General features: G+C 39.7%; 1 protein-coding gene across 1 annotated transcript; it reads right to left on the reverse strand.

Moving 5' to 3' along the window:
* Positions 1–2,127: 2,127 nt before the first annotated feature.
* GDF2 (growth differentiation factor 2) lies at positions 2,128–8,740 on the reverse strand. The gene is made up of 2 exons (XM_027857859.1): positions 8,186–8,740; positions 2,128–5,098 (listed from the first exon to the last, which is right to left on the reverse strand). Exons 1-2 carry the CDS (start codon positions 8,529–8,531, stop codon positions 4,158–4,160), a joined length of 1,287 nt encoding a protein of 428 aa, XP_027713660.1. The 5' UTR covers positions 8,532–8,740; the 3' UTR covers positions 2,128–4,157.
* Positions 8,741–22,570: the final 13,830 nt, after the last annotated feature.

The raw sequence follows: 22,570 nt of genomic DNA on the forward strand, positions 1-22,570 counted from the left end.
TTGTACCAATTTATATTTTATTAAGTGGATTTTTTTAAGCCCCTAGCATCACTGAGGATCTAAAATTCTCTGTTGGAAATGTTTTTTTGGTTGTTATTGTTGTTGAGTCATTTCGTTTGTGTCCGACTCTTCATGACCCCATTGGGGGTTTTCTTGGCAGAGATACTGGAGTGGTTTGCTATTTCCTTCTTCAGCTCATTTAGCAGATGAAATAACTGAAGCAAACAGGGTTAGGTGACTTGCCCAGCTAGGAAGTGTTTGAGACCAGATTTGAACTCAAATCTTCCTGACTCCAGGTCCAGCATTCTATACACTGCACCACCTAGCTGCCTTGTTGGAAATATATTGTATATTTATTTATCTATGTGCATGTTGTTTTCTCCCAATAGAATTAAACTCCCTGAGGGCAGGAATTATTTCAGTTTTGTTTTTGTTTATGCAATGGCTAGCACTGTGTCTGATATTTAGTAGGCATTTAATAAACACTTGATAATTGAATCATCACATTAGCCTCTTGAAGTCATGTCAGAGCCTAGCCTAGCACCCAGAAAAACAGACGTCTGTAGAGTTTAAATAGTGAGAGATGAGGGAGTGAGTATCCTTTTCCTCTGGGGTGGCCGATGGTGTGTTGAGACTTTTCTGGCCAGGCCCTTCTAAGGATTTGCCTGATCAGAGATTTTACACATTCCATCTGGTTTAGGCACTGCCAAGGAGGAGAAGAAGCAGAAGGAAAGCAGCAGCAAACTTGGGGGCAAATGAAAACAGGACAGCATAAAGGAAATGAAAGTCCGAGAGCAAGAGCTCAGTCAATCCAACAGCAAATATTTGCTAAATACTGGGAACGTGCCCAATATTCGCAAGATCCTCGGTCCAGAGGTTCATCAGGGGAGAACTAGGCAGCTTTAAAATGAAATGTACTGAATTCTCCTTTTGATAACTGGCGACTTAATTGTTGCTTACGTGGTTTATTAAACGAGATAACTTATACGTAAAATGTTTCAGAAACTGTAAAGATATCTATCTCAGCCACAGTTTCCTTATCTGTAAAATGGGATATATCATGCCAACTTACCTCCCAATGTTGTTGTGAGGATGAAATGACATATTTGTAAAGCACTTTGCAAACCTTAGAGAGCTCTATAAATACTAGCTATTATTATTAATAGTATTATTATCTGTCAGTTTTTGTTATTGTTGTTATATTTTTTCAGCCTATAAATGATTAGCTTAGCTGGTTGGAGTATATTGTAAATGATATTAAGGCCCAGCTCCAGTAGCTGTCTTTTACATGAACCCTTCCTGTTTCTTTTAATGCCCTACCCCCACTCCCTTCTCCCAAATATCTTATATCTATTTTGTATGTGCTATATATGGACATGTTTCCCCCACCTAGATTGTAAGTTCCTTGAGGGCAGAGACTGTCTTGATTCTGTCTTTCTATTATCTAACACAAATACTTGTTGACTTATTCTTAATCCATCTGATGTCTATGTGGAACAAGCAGTAGGCTTGAAGTTGAGAATTCTGGCTTTATTAATCAATCAATCAATATTTACTAAGGGCCTACTTTAGACTCACTCTTGCTAGCTGTGTGATATTGATCAAATCTCTCTGAGAGTAAAGATAATGCCATATAAATCCCAAAACACTATATATAGATGCAAGTTATTATTATTAACTTAGTTCTGTTGTATAGCCCCTAACCTTGGTAGATCATCTTACTTGTCCTGTGCCCACCATGGTCACAAGGGAGACTGGGCAAGTGCACATTCTTGATGTCCTCAAGTGGAAAGTAGTAAGTTTCCTGTTACTGGAGATCCTCATGGTTCCACTTATCAGGGATGTTGTAACAGTGATTCTTGCTTAGGATTAGGTTGGCCTGGATGACCTTGGAGATCCCTTTTGATTCCAAAAGAGAATGACTCTCTGGCCTACACAGCTTGCAAAAGCTCTGAAAGCACATTCTTAACTCATGATGAGTCACTTATGCTGTTGTTAGGTACAGAGGACAGCTTTATGTGTGGATTTTTAAATGTGGATCTATGTGTGGCTTATGGGGTCAACAGAATCTCTTTTGAGGATGCCAACTAGTAAAATGTTGGTGGTTTATTTCACCCACAAAGCCTATTTGGTTTAAAACATAAGCATTTATTTAAATGGTCAGTAGGTCCAGCTACTGTTTAGGTCCTTCCTTCATCAAAATACATCAATGCTTTGAATAGATGCTTGGTTATCTAGAGAGTAAGGTAAGGATTTGTGTAAGATGGCATTCTAACATTCCCAGAAGACACCGCCACTTAATTTCCCAAACTGTGTCCTTTCTATATTGGCCATTCCTCCTCTGCTTTTCTCTCATGTCCTTGCCCTACCTTTCAGTACGAGTGATTTGGGTAACATGTAGGTGAAATGCTACCCTAAATCCTGTAGGTGATAGTGAGGTTGAGGGAGATGATGGCAAGTAAGCCCTCTCCTCTGCCCTGCCTCCCTTTTCCCCATCAAGGTAGGGAAAATGAAGTTTGGTATATATTAAAACCACATGGTCAGCAGCTTCAGTTGGACTATCTCAGAATTCTTAAGAGCACCTTGGGATTCTACCCAAACTAATCTGACAGACAGCCCATTTATTTAGTCAATTCCAATGTCAGAAAAGTAGACCGAATTAATTGATGAAACATAAAACTTCCCAATTTCACTTTTTCCTAATAAGACTGTTCAGGAAAAAAAAGCCATCTGCTCTTAAGAAACCCAGAAAGGAAGTTGACATATGTTAGCATTTCCACTGCCTATTGCTTGAAGAGATACTGAGCATGGGCTGCATAAGGCAAAGCTTCTTTTTTTATCAGAAAGGCGAGATAAGGCCAAGAGTTCCTCAGAGGAGAGTGAGCCTTAACTGACGGAAGACTGGGCTACTTATCATTCAAGTACGTGTCACAAAGATGGTAAAAATAGGTACATCTTGGATAACCATGTCCAAAGCATGACATCTCCAACTCCCACACATTTATTTCAGTGAATTAAAGCCTGATTCATTCTCTATTCTTTAAATTCTTCCAAAAGGGAAACTAGAAAGAAAAAAGCCAGTTCATGCACAAAGAAAATACAAGGTCAACTATGTTGAATAAATAATTGAAAGGAACTGGAGTCTCTGAATTGAACCATCCCCCACGTACTATCCAATAACATGTAACACTGCTACCCCTTAGGAGTATGAAATAATGGATTTGTTTGATAACAAATAATATCCATTTTGACTATGTAGTGGACCAGCAGAGAAACCAAAGTAATTGATGGCCCCTGGTCCCCTTTGTGCCCTGGCAGTGGTAAAGTTTGGGCTTCAAAATCCTTGAAAGGGCTCTGTTGGGAAGACAGCTGTGGCACATGAAGCTCACTGTACTTTATGCCCCTGATCCACTTTGTAGTCAGATCCATCCAGCTGGCATCTGCACATTCAATCGTAATTGAATGATGTGTTGGTGGGGCCTGGTGGTAATGAATTGTAACTCTGCATTCTTGGCATATACATTCTTAATTGTCATCTTTCCATAAAGCAGCATCTGTTAATCAGTTTTCTGACATGGAGTGTGACCTAGATCAAGGTGATGACCTCCTTAGGAACACTGCTGTCCATGTGAAACCTTCATTCCTTACTTCCCTATTCCCTTTCATGTTTATTTTCATAGATTATAATACATTATGGATCCATCTGCACTCTTCATACTCAGTAATCTTAAGATAGTTTTCTGCTAACATTCAACTCTTCGACTTTGTGTTCCTTTTTTTCCCGCCATCTTCCCTGCCCATTCCCCACCCCCCATTGCATCTACTTCTCTGATTTTTTTTTTTACATTCTCCTCACCCAATTCTGTTTCCCCAAGATCCCCTTTGGGTGCTTCAAAGTCCAACCTTATTCCTGTTGGACATATAGCTAAAAGGGTCAATTGTAGTAGTGCTTCCAAATAACTAGTTCCATGTAACATCTTTAGAGTCTTAGATTTTTTTTCTTTCCTCCTTTCCAAGATTGCCTACCGCAGTTAACATTGTCAGCACCAGTGTATAGCTTTGTACAAGAGTATGCCTTTTGGTACCTCCCCTCCCCCTCTACCTTAGAACAGTATGCCAATATTTTCCTCTTTTCTGGCTTGACAGGTGATCAGGTACTACCTACATCCACATTCTGCCACACTCATTCCTTCATATTGGTATTTTAAAGTGGGCACTCCAACATCATCTTTGTAAAGGATAGAAATTGGGTTCAGTTTGGTGGGCACACAGCAGGCTTTCCCAGCTTTCATGGGATTTTTGAGATGCACTAAAGTCTGAACAATGGCATGCTTAGTTGGAGTCACATCATCGGCAAGAGGGAAGAAGCAGACTCCTTTACATTCATATGCATCATACTCCTTTGGGGCAATGATCCAATTGTCCCAGCCAATATCCTTGAAGTTGACTCTAAGGGAGCTCCTTTGGCAGTGGTTATTGGGAGTTGTACTTCTTTTGTTTCTGGATGAAAATGGTCTCCTGACAGAGAAATTCTCTATTTCTTCTTCCATTTCCTCCTCTTCCTGAGTGCTAACATTCTTGGACAACTTCTTGAGCACGCTCTCTTGCTCATGACCTATCATTTCTCTGAGCTCCATCTTGGTTTCCTTTGTCCCATTGCTGCGGTCATCAGAGAACACGACAAAGAAGGGCAAGTTTTTGGAATCTGGGGGGACGCTGATGTCTAGTTTTTCACATCCTTTCATGTGACTTTCCACTCTGATTTCCAGTTTGTTTTTGTTCTTTGTTGGGTCTGACCTGACCCATCGTTTCACTGCACTGGAGACCTCAAATGTTTCCCATCCACTTTCTTGGATGACCTGGGACACGAGGAAGGACTTGGTCCCCTCTGTGCCTTCCCAGAAGTCTGTTCCACCTTGGATGTCATAAATGGCAATGTTGCCTTTCAGTTCATGGGGCAATTCAGCATGGCTTTGACATGAAATATAGAGCCGGAGCTCAGCCCTGGTGATTTGTTCATGTCTTGGGATAGAGATGTTGAAAAGTAAGATGTGCTTCTGGAAGGGATGTCTGTCTGTCGAGGACACGGAGACAACATCTGCAATGGAAACACACATACGGTGACCTGATTTATTTTACTTGGCTCATTCAGTTTTCCTGCTTGAAAGCCCCAAAGCTAAATGCATTCATCTAGTCCAACCATTCCCCCCCTCTTATTTTGCAGTTGAGGAAACTGAGATCCAGAGGGATAAAGTGAATTGCTTAAGACCCTATTAGTTAGTAGTAGCAAAGCCAGGGCCCAGACCCAGGTCTCTTGGTTAATAATCTCAAATTCTTACTGCTGTATTGAGCTATCTCTTCCCTCCCTCCCTCCTTTTTCCCTTCCTTCCTTCTTTCCTTCCTTCTTTCTTCTTTCCTTCCTTCCTTCCTTCCTTCCTTCCTTCCTTCCTTCCTTCCTTCCTTCTTTCCTTCCTTCCTCCCTCCTTTTCACAAATATTTATTGTTCACTAATCACATACAAGGCCCTGTGTCTGATGCTGTAAAAGAATTACAAACAAGAATAAGACAGCTATTTTACCTTCAAGGAGCTTACAGATTGCTGAAAGGCGGAAATGACACATACACAAGTAATTTTAATACATAAGAGGCAAAATGGTACATTGACAAGAACATTGTCATTGGAATTAAAGGACCTGATCTGAATTTTGTGTCTGACACTTAATAACTCTGTGACTGGACAAGGCCCGACACTTATGTGAGCCTCGGTTTCTTCATTTGTAAAACATAGATAACACCTATCACATAGAGTGGCTGTGAGGATGTGAGATATAACAGTAATCATAACAACAAAGATAATCCCTTGGTTTACATAAGCATTCCAGATTTTAGTGTTGATTTGGCATCACCAAAAAATGACGTTTGATCCATTGTTTGCCTTTACAGAAGATAGAAATCATAACGTTTCTTTATGAAGTATTTTTAAAGAACTTCAAATGAAAGAAATTTAGTAATTTCAAATCACCATTGCAAATGGAGGTAGAAGAATGATGTATCATAATGAGCGCAAAGTAATCTGAAGTGGATTCCTGTGTTTTCCTAAGGTCTGATTTATTGCTGCCAGCCTTAAATTGACACCTTGAGAATTTTTTTTAAAGGGCAGTGAGTGGGAGGGAGAAGTGAAATTCCAATGTTAGGAAAAGAACTTGATCCAGAGACTGAAATGGTTCAGCAATCAGCAGAGACTACATACTCTTAATTGAAGTTGAGGATTATCAGGGTAATTTAAGAAAAAAATACTTTGATCTCCACTATCATTATTGGGGTAGAGGAAAGGGAGATTTTGCCTAAATTCCCCATATCATTTCCTTAATTCTCCACTTCACTTTGCATCTGTAAATATGGCAATAGAGGGCTTTCCGTAATGATAATGCAGTCACTGCTTTTGATACAGGGAAACCCTTGATAAGACTAGCGTCGGGGGCAAATCTAACACCCATTTATTTTACAGCATCCTCCTTAAATTGGGCTTGAGGAATATGATTTATCCTGTGGTATGCTTGACATTTTTTTTCAGTTCTGGAATTGTGATTTAATTGATGTAGAAAAACTTCTAGTGAGGAAGTTCCCTCTATCAGTACAGACTGGCAACTTCTGCAACTTATATAATCTTAGCAATCTTATCCAAGATCTCCCAGTCAATGTATGTTTCAGACAGGACTTGAACCCGGGTCTTTCTGACTCAGAGGCTAGTTTTCTGGCTACTATACCACATTGCCTCTCAATGGAGTTCTACCATATGCCAAATAACCGCAAAGTCATTCCCACACCACATTCATTTTAAATGAGTTTAGACAACAGGGAGATGGTTAGCCTGGAAGTCAGGAAGACCTGGGTTGAAATTTTGCCTTTAACATTCATTAGCTGTGTGACCATGGGGAAGTACTTAACATTGAAGTATGCCAGGATTCTTTCTCAGGCAATAAATATTTTTAAGTGTGTCAATAAACATTTATCGTGCCCCCACTATGTGTCAGGCACCGTGCTAAGCACTGGGGATGCAAAGAAAGGCAAAAGACAATCTCTGCCCTTGAGGAACTCACAATCAGTCTCTAAGTTATTGATGAGTTGTCAATCTGCTTTGGTGGATGGAGTTTTCATGCTGGGAGTTCCTAAACTGATGAAACCACAGGTCTCAAACCAAAAAAAAAAAAGGCAAGCAAATATTTGGGAGACAAATCCATCCTCCTGCAAATTCCTACTGAAAAGAAAGGTTAATCCTCTAATTAACCAAGCTGCACTTTTAGAAACTTTAAGAAAACCCCAAATAGGGTCATAAAAAGTTTAATGTGATTAAAAATGACTGAACAACAACATAATCAATACATCTGTTTTTATTTGTGTCTGTTGATGCTTTCAAAACAATCTGTACCAATGCCTCCAAATTCATTCTAATTAATTGCTGGGTACAGTTGGGGAGACCTACTGTGGTCACTAACACAATCTCAAGCTACCTGCCCACTTGGTTTCTCAACTTCATAGGCTTATAGAACATCAGAATTCTGTGGTATTCTAAAGATTGTTTATAACAAACCACTCATTTCTGTAGATGAGGAAAATGAAGCCTAGAGGCAAAGCGAGTTGTCTAAGTCGCACAGCAGGTTAGTGAAAGAAGTGGAAATAAAACCTAAGTCTTCTGGCTCGTGAATCAGTATGCTACCACTACAACTGGTCATCAAACCATATAAGCTTCTTGTGTAAAGGAAACCATAGATTGTTTAATTAGAGACTGAGGGATGGCAGAACCAAGGAAATTATCAAAAGTTTTCCTTTTCTGTCTTTCTTTCTTTTTTAAACCTACTGACAGGGTAGAAATAACAATCATTTTTAAAGGCCTGAAAATCCAGTATGTGAACTCCAGGGACTGACAAATTGGCTAATTCATTAAATAATATGGAGAAAGAGAAGTGACTCCCCAAATTAACACCTCTAGCTCTTCATCTTCAACAGCTTGTTACTTGGAAGTACAGAAGAAATCGAGGGGTCATTGGCAAAGACCCATGCAATATAGAACTGATGAATTTATCAACACACACATTTATTAAGTACCTCTTATAGTCCAAGCACCCTGCTAAGCTATACACAGGGAATATCAAGAAGACCCTTCCTCCCCCACGTTTATCCATACCTTCAATGCTGAAGCTTCTCACTATGTTGGATGCTGGAGTGGACGATTTGTCGGTGGTGTATCTGTTGTACAGATCAATCATGAACTGAGGCGTCTCCACTTTGGTCCTGTCTTGGGAAGGGACACCTGATAAATTCAGGCTCCTCAAGAAATCCACTTTCATGTTCTCCAAGAACATTTTGAAGTCAAAGCTCATGTCATCCTCCCCCTTCATAGCCGCCCCGAAGAATTTGTTGGTGCTTTCCACGGCAGGCACCCTCTCCCAGTTCTCCATGGGCTTACCTCGCCCACAGCAGGCCAGGAAAGATAAAGCAAGCAGACCAGCTAGCAAGGCAAAATAAGGCATTTTGGGGGGTGGGGGTGTGCCCTGTCTGCCAACAGGATGAAAAAGGAGCCCAGGTTACTCCAGCTTGAGACAGTTGATGGATTAGATCCTGGAGGAGGGAGAGAAAATGAAGGAATAGCCTTGGAACATCCCGTTTCCGCAGGCTTTTCTAACCACAATCTCTCATCAGTTGTCAGCCAGGCTGGCCATACACTTGTAACTTATCTGAATTGCCTCAGTGGTTCTTATCTCCCAAAGCTCTTAGTTTTAGTTAATGATGATTCTATAAACATCTGACAAACACAAATGGCTTGTGGGAAGAACATTGTATACTGTAAAGAATTCGCATTTCACTTTGGGGTTATCGGCTGCTTAATTAGTTTTTTTTTTTCTTTCTTTCCCTCCTCATTTCCTTGCCAGCTCTGAGCTGAAGAGGATTGGGATGTGGTGGGGGGCAGGGAATGTCATGCGCTCAGAGTTTTGCAGGCCCCTGAATTTGGGGTGTGTATGTGAGGGGGGAACAGGAGGATAAGATTCAATGAGGACAGAAACAAACTTGGTTTTGCCACACCACTGGCACAAAGTACTGAGCTCTCCAGACTCTGAGAGTTTTTGTAAATCAGGTTGAATTCAAGCATCAAAGAATAAGCTTCATGACCCTAAACACATTTAAAAAAATACAAATAAACTTTAAAACCCCCCTCCCATTTTATCAGCCTAGAGCTCCTATTTGTTCAAGAACAATATCTGTTTTGTGTCAAGTTGGTCTTCAATTGTCCCTTTGGAGACTGTTTTTTGGAGGGTTGTGCATGTGTATGTGTGTGTGGCGGGGGTGGGGGGAGTGTGAGACACCCTGCTTCTGGAGGGAATGTTATGCAATGTTTCCTCTCAATTTTGTACATGAGGTTCTGGGTTAAGTCCCTGAGCCCCAAATGACCAGTTATGGTTTCAGTGACCTGAAAATGACGATAAGCCTGAGGCGTGTGCATGTGTCGCCTTCATCCTTTTGAGTAAAAAGTGTATTTCCTGTTACTGAAGTCTATATACAGATTTATTTTTAGGGGGTGGGGGGTAAAGTTCACATGTGAATATTGACTAAGGCCCAGTGAAGATCAAGTCTAAAAATAAGTGTTGTGGGTGTTTGGTTGTTTATTCTAGGGAAAGATTTATGAATGGCATTATGTTGTTCCCTTTCAAGAGGTTGCAATTAGCTGAACCAATCTTCTAGGGTGTAAGGTTAAGAAGGAGGGAATAGCAACACTCATACTCCCTACTATTTTTATTCATTTTCATTCTCTCCCCCGGCTTGGGGGTATGTAGAGGTGAGAGATAAGCTGTCAGAAGCCCATGCTAGCTTAGTCAACATGGACACTACTTTTTTTTTCCCCTTCTCTCCCCTTTCTACTCAGAGTGGAGGGCCAAATCAACCAATCAATCAATTTGTAAGTTGAGTTCTAACTATGTCCTGGGCACTGTCCTAAATTTTTTTATTTTTTTAATTAATTTATTTTGATTTATCAACAATCACTTCCATGAGCTTTTGAGTTTTAAATTTTTCTCCCCCTCTCTCTCCACCTCCCTCCCCAAGATGGTGCACAATCTGATATAGACTATACATATACATTCCTATTAAACATATTTTCACATTAGTGATGTTGTAAGTAAGAATTAGAACCAATAGGAGGAACCACCAGAAAGAAGAAACCAAGCACAACAGAAGAAAAAAAATAGCAAATAGTAAGCTTTGATCTGCATTCAAACTTCATAGTTCTTTCTTTGGATGTGGATAGCATTTTTCATCATGAGGCCTTTGGAGATGTGTTAGATCCTTATATTGCTGAGAAGGGTTAAGTCCATCAATATTAGTACCTAACTGATTATGTTATTTCCTTCTTGAACCAAATCTGATGAGATTAGGTTCAAACAATGCTCATCTCCCTCCCTTCTTTTCTTCTGCTATCATAGGTTTTTGTGCTTTTCCTATAATGTAATTTACCCTTGTCTGCCTCCTCCTTTCCTTTTCTCTCAGTACATATCCTTAGTTAGATCAGATTGATCCACTTACTTGGATCCATTTTAAGCCACTTGATTTTTTTTTTATCATTAGTCAAAGTCAACTTATATCCACCCCCTTTATGTATACCCCTTGAACATGGTGTAATAATAATACAGTTCTCAAGGGTGACTAGTATCATCTTCCCTTGTAGGGATGCAAACAGTTTGTCCTTATTAATAACATGTTATTTCTTTCTGTCCTGTTTAGCTTTTTATGTCTCTCTTGAGTCTTGTATTTGAAGATCAAATTTTTCTGTTGAGTTCCGGTCTTTTTATTAGGAAGGTTTGGAAGTCCCCTATTTCATTGAATATCAATCTCCTCCTCTGAAAGATCATGCTCATTTTTGCTGGGTAGTTGATCTTTGGTTGCAATCCAAGCCCCTTTGGCTTATGGAATATCATATTCCACACCCTCTGGTCTTTTAATGTAGAAGCTCCAAGGTCCTGCATAATCCTGACTGTGGTTCCATGATATTTAAATTGTTTCTTTCTGGCTGCTTGCAGTATTTTCTCTTTGACCTGGTAATTTTGGAATTTGGCTACTATATTCCTTGGCATTTTCAATTTGGAATCTCTTTCAGGAGGTGATCTGTGTATTCTTTCTATGGTTATTTTACTCTCTGGTTCTAGTACCTCAGGGCAGTTTTTTTTGAACTCTGTGCTACCTTCAACTTTGTTAATCACCTTCTTCTCCTTGATACTCTATTCCAGGGGTTCCCAAACTTATTTGGCTTATTATTCCCTTTTCAAAAAAAGATTACTCAGTGTCCCCTTGGAAGTCTACTTTCTTTAACCCTTTAATTTTTTAAAAAAAATTTTTGTCATTTCAAAAAAACAAAAGGTTTTTTTTTAAAAATGATACATCTTAAATTCAATAATTCATTGTAAATTTGTGAGTTTTTCCTCCGCATTGAAATTCTGGTAGCACAATATTGGGTCATGTAACCATAAAGTATTGTATTATAAACAAGTCATTACACGGACATATTCCTGCTGATGCATGCTGGACTTCCCGACAATGCATGACATGCTTGCCTGCAAATACTTGTTCATTAAGTAAGACCTGTTGGTGGACTTGACCACTGATTGGTTATAATTTGTATTTTGTGTGTTTATTTGGAAAATAATATAATCACTATGACTTTAACTCTGTTACACAACAGATGGAACATGTATGAACGGTTTTTCAAATTTTTCTTCTCTTCTTTCCTTATACTTCCACTGCTCCCTTATTTTTATTTAATGTCTCCCAATTGTACCCAGGCTACTACTGCTCCCCCACCCCCGTACCTCCCCATCCCCCCTTGCCTTGGATCATTCCATGTCCCTCAATTCAACAAACTCCAAAGGATCCTGAATTAACTCCAGTATCAAATGTAAAGTCCTCTGTTTAGAATTCAAAGCCCTTAATAACTTGCTCTCTTCCTACTTTTCCTGTCTTCTGCCTTACTCCCCTCCATGTACTCTAAGATCCATGGGCACTGGCTTCCTTGCTAGTCCTCAAACAAGACTCTCCATCTCCAGACTCCATGCATTTTCACTGGCTGTCCCCCATACCTGGAATTCTCTCTTTTCTCATCTCTGCTTCCTGGCTTCCTGCAAATTTCAGCTAAGATCCTAACTTCTGCAAAAAGCCTCTCCTGGTCTTCCTTAATGCTAATGCCTTCCTTCTGAGATTATCTCCAATTGTCAGAATACTTCAAGTAAAAATATCTTTATGAGACACTGAATTATTTGGATGATCTTCTAAGTTTCTTAATTATTTTTTCATGTATAGATATATCCCTGTGGCTAGATCTGTTATGTGCTCATCTGGTAGCTCTCTTCCTTTCTTGCTTCTATAACCCTCCTTAATGACCCTATCACTTCACATTCGGATTACTGCAATAGCTTACCAACTGGCCTTCTGCACCTGACCTCTGACCTCTTGCAATTGATCCTAAACACTGCTACTAGATTAATCTTTCTAAAATTCTCCTCTGTGCACTTTGCTTTTCCAACCCCATCCTTCCCCCAGTTCCCAGAATCATCTGTGACTCCCATTGACTATAGAATAAAGTCTAAGCTCCTTAGCCAGGCATTTAAGACCCTCCATGACCTACCAGAGTTCTTGTTTTGGATTGTCTGAGGTGATTTTATTTTGTAATACTTTTAGTATATGCAATGGACCAAAGAATAAAATCTATTTTAAAATGAATATTATCTTATTGTTAAAGTTTTCTGATACTAAATGGTTCATCTTTTTCCATCACTCATTTAATAATCATTATGTTCCTACTATGAGCCAGTAATTCTGCTGGGGATACAAAGACAGAAACAAAACGGTCTTTGCTTTTCTTATAAAGATAAACCAAGGAGTTGATAGAGCGTGTTTTATTATATGCCCAAACCTACAAGATATATTATTTCATGGGACATTTGGTCATCAGAGTAAGAATGATAAATATATGTTATGTGGAGTGTGATTTGGACAATGACAGAGATGGAAATCAGCAAGACCATTTAGGAGGTTTTTATAATAGTCCAGGAAAGAAATGAGAAGGGTCTGTTCTAAGGTGGGTGTGTGTGTACCTGGACAAAAGGTATAGATGCCAGAGATGTTGTGGGGATTGAAAATAATTGCAGCTTAGATGCTTGGATGAAGTGGTAGGGAAATTCCATAAAAAACTTGGTAAGACATTCAAAATCAAAGTAATATACACCCTAAAGCTCAGTGACTTCAATCCAAAGGTGGGAAAAGGCAAGGATGGGGAGAACTATGTGGGAAATATGGTTCAGGAGAAAGAAATGATAAAGTCCAGAGGCTTATGGATTATGCAGAAGCCTGGCTTTTCCATATAATGAACATTCCCCTCCCCAATAAAGTTTTATGAATTCTTTTCTTTCTATTTTCCCTCAATATTTTTATTTTTTTTAACATTTGTTTTTTTAAAAAAATTTGAGTTCCAAATTCTCTCCTTTCATCCAAATCCTCCCGCACTCATTGAGAAGGTAAGCTATATGATACCCATTATATATGTGAAGTCATGCAAAACATTTCTGTATTAGCCATGGGTTCTTTTCTAAGAAAGAGTCTCCTTTCCCTATGCCAAGATCATTCAGGATTCTTCAGAAGATGTAACACTAAATAAATCTTGTTCATTGACCTTTTGATAATCGAAGGTTAAGTGAAGTATAAAACAGTCAGATGTAGATTCACTCAATGTATTTGCCAGTATAATGGAGGAGATAGATGGTGAGGTCATCCAGAAGTTCCCGTTTGTGGATGACATTGTGTTAATAGCATCAAGCCCCAGAACATTGCAGAGCCTCCTCGAAGAGATCTCAAAGGTGTTTGATTTGTTAATACACACGGGAAAGCTCAAGAGGATGAAGAATGTCTATTGTCTAGACTTTGACATGTCTCTGGTCACCCAATAGAGCTTATCCAATGATATGTGGTTTGGGGACAGTCCAGATAGACAATGAGCAGGGCCCTTAGTTGAAAAGGAGAAGAGCATCCTTGATTGCTTTTTAGGAAATGGCAGTGCACTTTCACTGACCCCAAGCTTACTGTAAAACAAGGACTATTATTTAAAAAAAAAGTATCATTTTGATGTTATGATAGCGAGACCTGGAATACTACTGCCTTCAAATAACTAAAGATAATTATGAGACAGAGGAAGACAGAAAGGCTCATGGTAGGTGCAAACAGGCTGCATCATATAACCAATCAGGTACTCCAAAGAACAGAAGTAGAGGATGTTATTGAGGAATGGTATTATAGAAAGAGAAGATGGGATGGTTCTGTGGAAGGTGCAAGGGACAACAGATAGATGGTCAAAGTATTCCAGTGGTGCCTTTACTATGTCTAGAGAAATGGAGTAAACCTTCAGTATATTGGGTAGACCTGCCTTGTCAGATTTTCAGTAGGACATGGATAACAGTCGCATAGGATGGAAAGGCATGCATAGATTGAGATGCATTATTGTAGTGAACTTCTGAATCAACGAGATTACAGATCCATTGAAGTATTTGAGGGTACCCTACATCAAGGGACTTACATCCTACCTGGGGGGAAGCAACTCAAACACACATAAGTAAATACAAAATAGAAAAAAAATCAATAAAAGGTGATTTTTTTTTTTTTGCAGGGGAGGACACTAATAACAAGGAGTTAAGGAAAGACTTTTTGTAAAAACTTGAATTGAACCTTGAAGGAATATAGAAATTCTAAGAAATTGTAGTGAAGAAAGAATTTATTTCATGTGTAGGGGATAGCCTGCATAAAGCATGGGGGCAAAAAATGGAAGATTATGCATGAGAAAGAGCAGGTAGAAAAAGTTGGCTAGAATGTAGAGTCTATGAAGGCATATAATATGAAATCAGTCTAGAAAGATAGACTGATTTCAGCTTGTGAGGGTCTTTAAATGCCCAACAGCAGAGTTTATGTTTTACCCTAAAAGCAATTGGGAACCACAGGGGATTCTTGAGGAGAAGAATGACATGGTCTGGCGAATGATATCAAGTTAGCAGCTTTGTGGAGAATTCATGAAATAAGGGCAGAAGCTGGAATCTTGTAAGGCCATTTAGAAGGCTATTGCAGTTGTCTAGGCAAGAGGTGAGAAAGGCCTGAAGTTGGGAGGTGGTTGTGTCACTGAATAAAAGAGTTTAGATGCCAGAGATGGCACCAGAGGTAAAAATAGAGATAAAGGTTGGCAACCAGTTGGATATAGGGGTGGGGTGAGGGAACCTGGACTGAGTGTCAAGGATTAGAAGGAAGGTTGTGTACTCAACAGAAATGGAGAAGTTATGAAGAGGACTGAGTTTGGAGTAGAAGCCAAGTTTCATTCAGTCTGATCGCCCACTATTCCCCAACAGGAACCCTCTGCAGCAGCCTAACTGATTTATTTCCAGTCCCCTGGATAACTCACTGATTTGGAATTCCTTTGCTTCTGCCATTTTTGCCTCTTCCTGGAGTCCTCCCTCTTCCCCTTTCTCCTTTCCACCTTGCCAAATTCTCACTATTCTTCAAGACTTAGCTCAATTTTCATTTCTGGGGTAAATAAAACTTCCCCGACCACTCTGGGGAGAAGTCATTGAGTCATAAAGATCACAACCACACAAATTTGGAAGGGATCTTTGAAGTCTAGTCCATCGTCTTTATTTTACAGATGAGGAAACTAAATTCCAGAGAGCAGACTCATTGTTGTTCAGTCATTTTCAGTCGTGTCTGACTCTTTGTAACCCCATTTGGGGTTTTCTTGGCTAAGATACTGGAGTGGTTTGCCATTTCCTTCTCCAGCTCATTTTACAGATGAGGAAACTGAGGCAAAGAGAGTTAAGTGACTTGCCCAGGGTCATGCAGCTGGCAAGTGTTTGAGGCCAGATTTATTCTCTCCTTCAAGTATTCTTAAAGCTTTTTCTCTGGATCTCTGTTTTGCTTCACTCTCTGCCTATCTTGTATTAACCTTTTTTTTTTCCATTGAAGTTGTGATTGCATTGGCATGGAGTTCCTGGTGAGGGAACACCCTCTACCAAGTCAGATCTGCTCTGTCATTTATAACCTTCAAGAGTTGTCTTGGGACACTGAGGGGTTTGGTGACTTGCTCTCTCTCTCAATGTTTTCAGCTGCCTCTCATATACTCATCTGCATATCATAATTATCTGTGTACATTTCATATTTCCTGGGTGGAATGATAAGCTCCCTGAGGATGGGAAAGAGATCATTTTTAGCTTTGTAACTCCAGGGACTTCTTTATAGCAGGCATCTATAAATGCCTGTAAATTCAATGCTGCCTGTGGCCTGGAGTTTTTGGGGCTCTCTCCTTTCTCGTCTTCTTTTCCAGATTGGAGATTGCCGCGGTGAGGAATTCTTGTTGTGATTGTTAACACACATCCAGCCAATATGCATCCCTCCCATGACTGATGAGTTTGAGTAAGTACTGCAAACAATGAGCAATGCTATGGGAAAAAGACAATTCAATAACATGAGACAAAAATTAGACTCAGGCTTTCATTATCCCACAGAGCTGACATCTCCCTCAGGAGGAGGTGACGCTTTGGAACAGCTTTAATTTGAGAATGACAATATGTTTCCATGTTTTTGTTTTTTTTGGATGGAGGGGAGGTGGTTTGGCTTAGGGATATGAGTATCAGCTAAGAAATAGTCAAGAACAAAGCTATAATGGATATTACACCAATAGATATCCCCAAGGTATCAATAATAATTCAATTTTTTTTTTTGCTTTCTCAGTGTTTCATACCTTTAGGAATTAAAACTTGACAAAGAGAGGCAGTATGGGAAAAACATATATACATTAAGCTTAGAGAGTCAAAAACTGTAGGCTTTGAACATCTATAAAATAGGAACAATCATACCCTAACTACCGTGCAGAGTTGAAATGAAAATCAGATGAGACTATGCATATGAATGTTTCGTTAAGGTGCTTTGTATGTGTAGGGTATTATTATTACCTTGCTTAGATAACTGATAAACTCACATTTTAGTTAACAAAGAAACAGGAGCACAAGGACAAGTCATGTTCACGAGAGGACACAAAGACAGTTACAGGTGAAACAAGGTGAAAGGAATACTTCAGTATTGGAAGGGCACAAGGTTTCATTGGTGTGGGTACCCTCCCTGGTGTAGATCAGAACTGCTTTGTGTCTTATGAGACTGTCCTGATGATTTTCTCATGCTAGTAATGAGTTTCTCCACTCATATAGGAACAAACATACAGGAAGAGAAAGATCAAGGAAAGGAGAGAAATACATGTAGGATGGTTGGGTCAGTGTTAATGGATACTGGAGAGAAGGTAGAACTACTTAGTTTCTACTTTGCTTTTATATTCTCTGTCCATCAGAACAGGGCAGTTAGGTGGTACAGCGGATAGTGTGCTGGGCCTGGAGTAGGAAGATGACTTCTCCTGAGTTCAAATCTGGTGTCAGACACTTACTAGCTCTGTGACCCTGGGCAAGTCATTTAACCCTGTTGGCCTCAGTTTCTTCATTATAAAATGAGCTGGAGAAGGAGATGACAAACCTACTCCAGTATCTTTGCCAAGAAAACCCCAAATGAAGCCATGAAGAGTTGGACATGACCGAAAAATGACTGAGAAAAGATTAACAATCTATGAGAATGGTTCTCAGCTCTAGGATAGCACATTTTTAGTGGGTAGTTAAAAATTGGTAAATGTTGAAGCAGGTTTGTGATGCAGTGGATAGAGACAGGAAGGCCTCAGTTTGAATCTTGTCTCAGACGTTTACTAGCTGTGTGACCCTGGGAAAGTCCCTGCACCTCTCTCAGCCTCAGTTTCCTCATGTGTAAAATGGCAGTGATAATAATAGCATCTACCTCACAGGGTTGTTGTGAAGATCATGTGAGTTAAAAGAGATAGCACAAGTAAAGCTCTTTGTAAACCTTAAAGTGACACATACATTTTAGCTACTAATGGGGAATTGAAATCCAAGTTAAGCGAGGAGATGGCAAGAAAATACCCGCCATCCCTTCACTGAGTTCAAGTCCCTGTCCCAATGTAGCATACAAACTTGTATCTTGGAACCTACTCAGGTTCAAGTTGTAACAGCTGATTTCTTAGGCAGAGGAAGGGTCCCAGGACTCCAGACTGACATAGGTTGCACAATTTTCAAAAGAAAGAAACAATTGTCTTCTTTGAACTATACTTAGGAGAGCTAGATCACAGGATTCAGAGCTGGAAGGCACCTTCAAGATCACCTAATCCAATCCCTGTATTCTATGGATGAGGAAACTGAGGCACAGAGCAGTAAAATGACTTGCCCAAAGTAGTGCATACAGGAAGTGGCAGAGCTGAAAAGTGAACTCAAATCCTTTGAGCCTAAATCCAAAATGGCTTCTACCTAAAAACTGAAACAGTTTGAGACGAGATCGTTTTATCCCTGCGCAGAAAAGCTGGTAGAGCAGAGTATGCTCTCTCTACCTGGTAGGAGCAAGAGGCGGCCTAGGCCCCACATTTGGAGGTTTGCGTAGGTTGCCCTCCATGGGTGAGAGGCCGATGTGCAAGTTTAGAGACATCTCCACTCCGAATGTTCGGATGCACTATTTGTGCTAGAGCTGTCTGAGCTCAGATCGGTCAGATCCGCCACCGTCGGACTCGATAGTACCTTGACCTCAACATAGCAAAGTCGTTTTGATCCTCTTTGAGAGTTTAGGACAATAACCAATCAAGAGGCTGATGTAATAGCTAGACATGGTTCAGGAAGTTTGTACTACCACGAGCATCTATGCCAACCCGGATGTCCCTGTCAACTTAATATAGGGCAGAGTTTCTTAATCTTATGTGTGTGTGTGTGTGTGTGTGTGTGTGTGTGTGTGTGTGTGTGTGTGTGTAGGCATATGATGAAATTCATGACCTCCCTTCTCAGAGTAATGTTCTTAAATGCATGAAATAAATTATATAGGATTACAGAGGTCACCGATTATATTGCAATACAGTTATCGAAATGTTAAAAAAAGTTCGTAGATCTTAGGTTTACCAAAACCCTCCGATCTAAGGTTTAAAATACAGAATATCGGTCACTTACTGTATTTCATGAACTTATCACAATTGACTCATTACTTTAGTTGTATTTAGAACTGTGGGAGAATCTCCTCAAAATATAACTAATGCCTTGTTTCCCATTTAGATGCTTATCTCCTTTCCTATTTTACATGATCCGAAAGGAAACACATTCTTATTATAGTCTGGAATAACTTTTCCATAAGGAATTTAAAATACACAGTGATAAAACTCCAAGCAGTGTTGTGCACCTCAGGTAAAGGATCAGCCATCTCATGGCCTATAACAAAAGCTTCCATAGACTGTTGGCACCAGGGGATAGAAACTCAATGTTACACTCATATAAATAGAGGAGTAGAATACTCTATTTCACTGTTCCCCTATTACCTCCTTAAACATTCACTAGGGTCACAAGTTGTCTTCTGACAAGTACTTTTCCTCTACCTCCTCCTCAACTCACCAATCAACAGACAACCTGTTCTATCTTGTCTCCTCAGATGCAGCTCAAGTAGATCTCCCTGGTGTTTCCACTGTCCCCATAGCTATGACCTCCAAACCTTGGATTCCTAAGAGAATGAGGCAGTCCTCTATCCACCAGTCAAAGTGACCTCCACCAAACGGTTTCTGTCTTTTGTAGTGAAGTATGTTCCTGGATGTGCCATCCAGAGGCCGGTATTAGAATTCTGCCCAAAAGACTTCCTGGTATAGGCATTCAGATCTCTGAGCAGTGGTGTAAAACTCAAATATAATTGATGGACACTAATCCATCCATAACAGTTCCTACCAGTCACTTATTGACTTAGTTTTTTTATGTTTCATTGTATTTTTATTTTATGAATATTTCCCGATTATGTTTTAATCTGGTTCTTGCCACACTCCAGAGTACTGTAGGCGCATGTGCTGGTATGTGTGAGTCAGAGGGGGTTCAAATCCCACCTATGCTATTTGTTACCTACATGAGCTTTCCTCATCTGTCAAATGAGGACATTAGGAGTAAATGGTCTCTAAGGTCCTTCTAGCTCTAGTCTAAGATCCTGGCAATATTTACAGGCTGTGGTTTGAAGCCCCCAGCTCAACTCAACAATTAATGGCATTCCTGTCATTTTATAGTTCCAGTTACTTTCTCTCAGCACCCTCTTTCAACTCCCCAGAGTGTGCAGGTGTGGGTGGAAACCAGAGAAATGCAAAGGAAAAATCTGCCTGAAGAAGCACAGGGGCTCTTTATCATTACAGGGGAAGTTTGTGAGCACTTAGAAAGGCACGTGGTAAGAATGAGAAGGCTTTTTCAAAAAAAACAAGGCATAAAAGTGATTTAACATGTAATTGGAGGCGGGGATAAAATATTAAAACAAACAAACAAAAAAAAAGTCATGCCCAATGATCCTCATTTCCTTTTTTGACAGGGTAATTAGACTGACTTTGCAACAGATGTTTATTAAGCACCAACTCTGTGCTGGCACTGTATTCAAGATAGTGCTATAGATATAATATACCTGGTTTTCAGCCAAAGCATTGACAAAAGCTCTTAGGTAACCTTGCAGTCAAGATGAAGTAGGCTGAATGGCATTATGCTTAGGTATAGTCACAGCTGTTTGCACAGCCAGGGCCAAAGAGGAATGATTAATGGACTAACGTTGATGTTTAAGGAAAGCTCTCAGCAAGTTTCACAGGACTCTGTCCTTTGCTTTGTTCAACATTTTTGTCGATGATAATCATGCCTTTGTAGATAGCATGCTTATAAAAAATGCAGCGGGCATAAATCTGGAAGGGACAGTCAGATCACTGAATGACAGAATTAAGATTCAAAAATGATCTCAACAGGCCAAGACAAATTTTTTCGACTCTAATGGGATGAAATTTTAAAGGGATAGATAACTAACATCTTTGTCATCCTTTAAGTTCATCTTTTGATCCTCACAACAACCCCTGGGAGCTAAGCACTAGGGTTATTATTATGCAAATATGCAATAGTGTGGGATTTCTTCCATGAGATGACTCTGAATGTGGATTCAAGACTGATGATTTAAGAGATAAGTTCAGAGGAGCTCCTTGAAACAAAGAGAGTTTAAGTGGGCTGGTTGTCCCACTAAGCTGTTCCCCAGTTTAGTGTCAGAAGTAGGATTTGAACCTAGGTCTCTCCTAATTCCAAGTTTGGCACCGTTATTACTGTACCATCATGCCTCTAATGTAAAATCCTATACTTAAAAAACAATCAATTACACCAGTACAAAATTACAGAGGCACGGATATAAATGACAATTCATCTGAAGACTAAATTTTAGTAGATTGTAAGATAACGTCAACAGTGTGACATCACAGCCAAGAAAGCTACAGTGATCTTTGGCCAACTTAGCAGAAATATAGTGCATAGAAATGGGAGATGAATACTCTTGCTATCCTTTGCTCTGGTCAGATGATGTGATAACAATAATAACAGCATTTATATAGCACTTTAAGATTTTCAAAGAGCTTCACAAATATCTGATCCTCAGAAGAACCTTGAAAAGCAGGTGATATTATTATCTGAATTATACAGATAAAGGAAACTGAGGCACAGAGAGGTTAAGTGACTTGCCCAGGGTCACACAGTTACTAAGTGTCTGAGGCTAAATTTGAGCACAAGTCTTCCTGAATCCAGGTCCAAGCTTTGTCCAATGTGCAACCCAGCTGCCTCATGAGTGTTATACCCATTTCTGTATACCACATCTTAGGAATGACACTGATAAAGTATAGCACAGCTAAAATTCAGTAACAGAGATGTTGAAGAGACTAGAAATAGCAGGTTGGAGGAACTGGGGATGGTTAGCCTGGAAAAGAGGAAACTTAGAGGAGACCTGGTAACTGTCTTCAAGTATTTGCTAGCTTGTCATTTGGAAAAAAGGATTAACAGTTGCTTTGTTTAATTCCCGAGAGCAGAACTAGGTAAACATTTCAAAGAGTCAGATTTTGACTTGACAAAAGAAATACTTAAAAAAAAAAAAGGAATTAGAGCTGGCCTACAGTGAGATCAATTGCATCAGGGTGAAGGAGTTCCCCACTGCTGGAAGTCTTAGAACAGCAGCCTCATGACCACTTGTCAGAAATTCCTGCTCAGATGCATATTGGACTAGGTGGTGTCTAAGGTGCTAAATCTTTGATTCTGTGATTTTATGATTAAAAGCTATCACAGTGTCCATATGTCAATGTTTTCCTGCTGATAGGATTTGCAAGTGTTTTCACTCCATTGGTATAGCCTTAGAATGCTCAGCATTGTCCCCATGTCATAATAAGGCATCACAGAAGGACTTTTGTGGATGGGGTAAAAGGATAATTCATAGTTTATAGACTGTATGTAGACTGGAAGGACCTTCGAGGTCCTCTAGTCTAACCCTCTCATTCTATAGATGAAGATGCTATGGAAGAAAAATGACAGGCAGCAAAAAAAAGAGGTGAACATTTAGGACTATGGTAAAAAGTCAATGAATTCAGTGATGCATGAAGAGGATA

The sequence above is a fragment of the Vombatus ursinus genome, unplaced genomic scaffold (assembly GCF_900497805.2).
Source record: "Vombatus ursinus unplaced genomic scaffold, bare-nosed wombat genome assembly UNPS02000749.1, whole genome shotgun sequence".
Taxonomy (NCBI): Eukaryota; Metazoa; Chordata; class Mammalia; order Diprotodontia; family Vombatidae; genus Vombatus; species Vombatus ursinus.

Excerpts from the sequence above, each read along its gene's own strand:
- GDF2 (XM_027857859.1), bottom strand. The coding sequence starts at position 8,531 with ATGCCTTATTTTGCCTTGCTAGCTGGTCTGCTTGCTTTATCTTTCCTG. Across the intron at positions 5,099-8,185 it reads GAGAAGCTTCAGCATTGAAG|ATGTTGTCTCCGTGTCCTCG; the intron begins GTATGGATAAAC and ends TTTCCATTGCAG.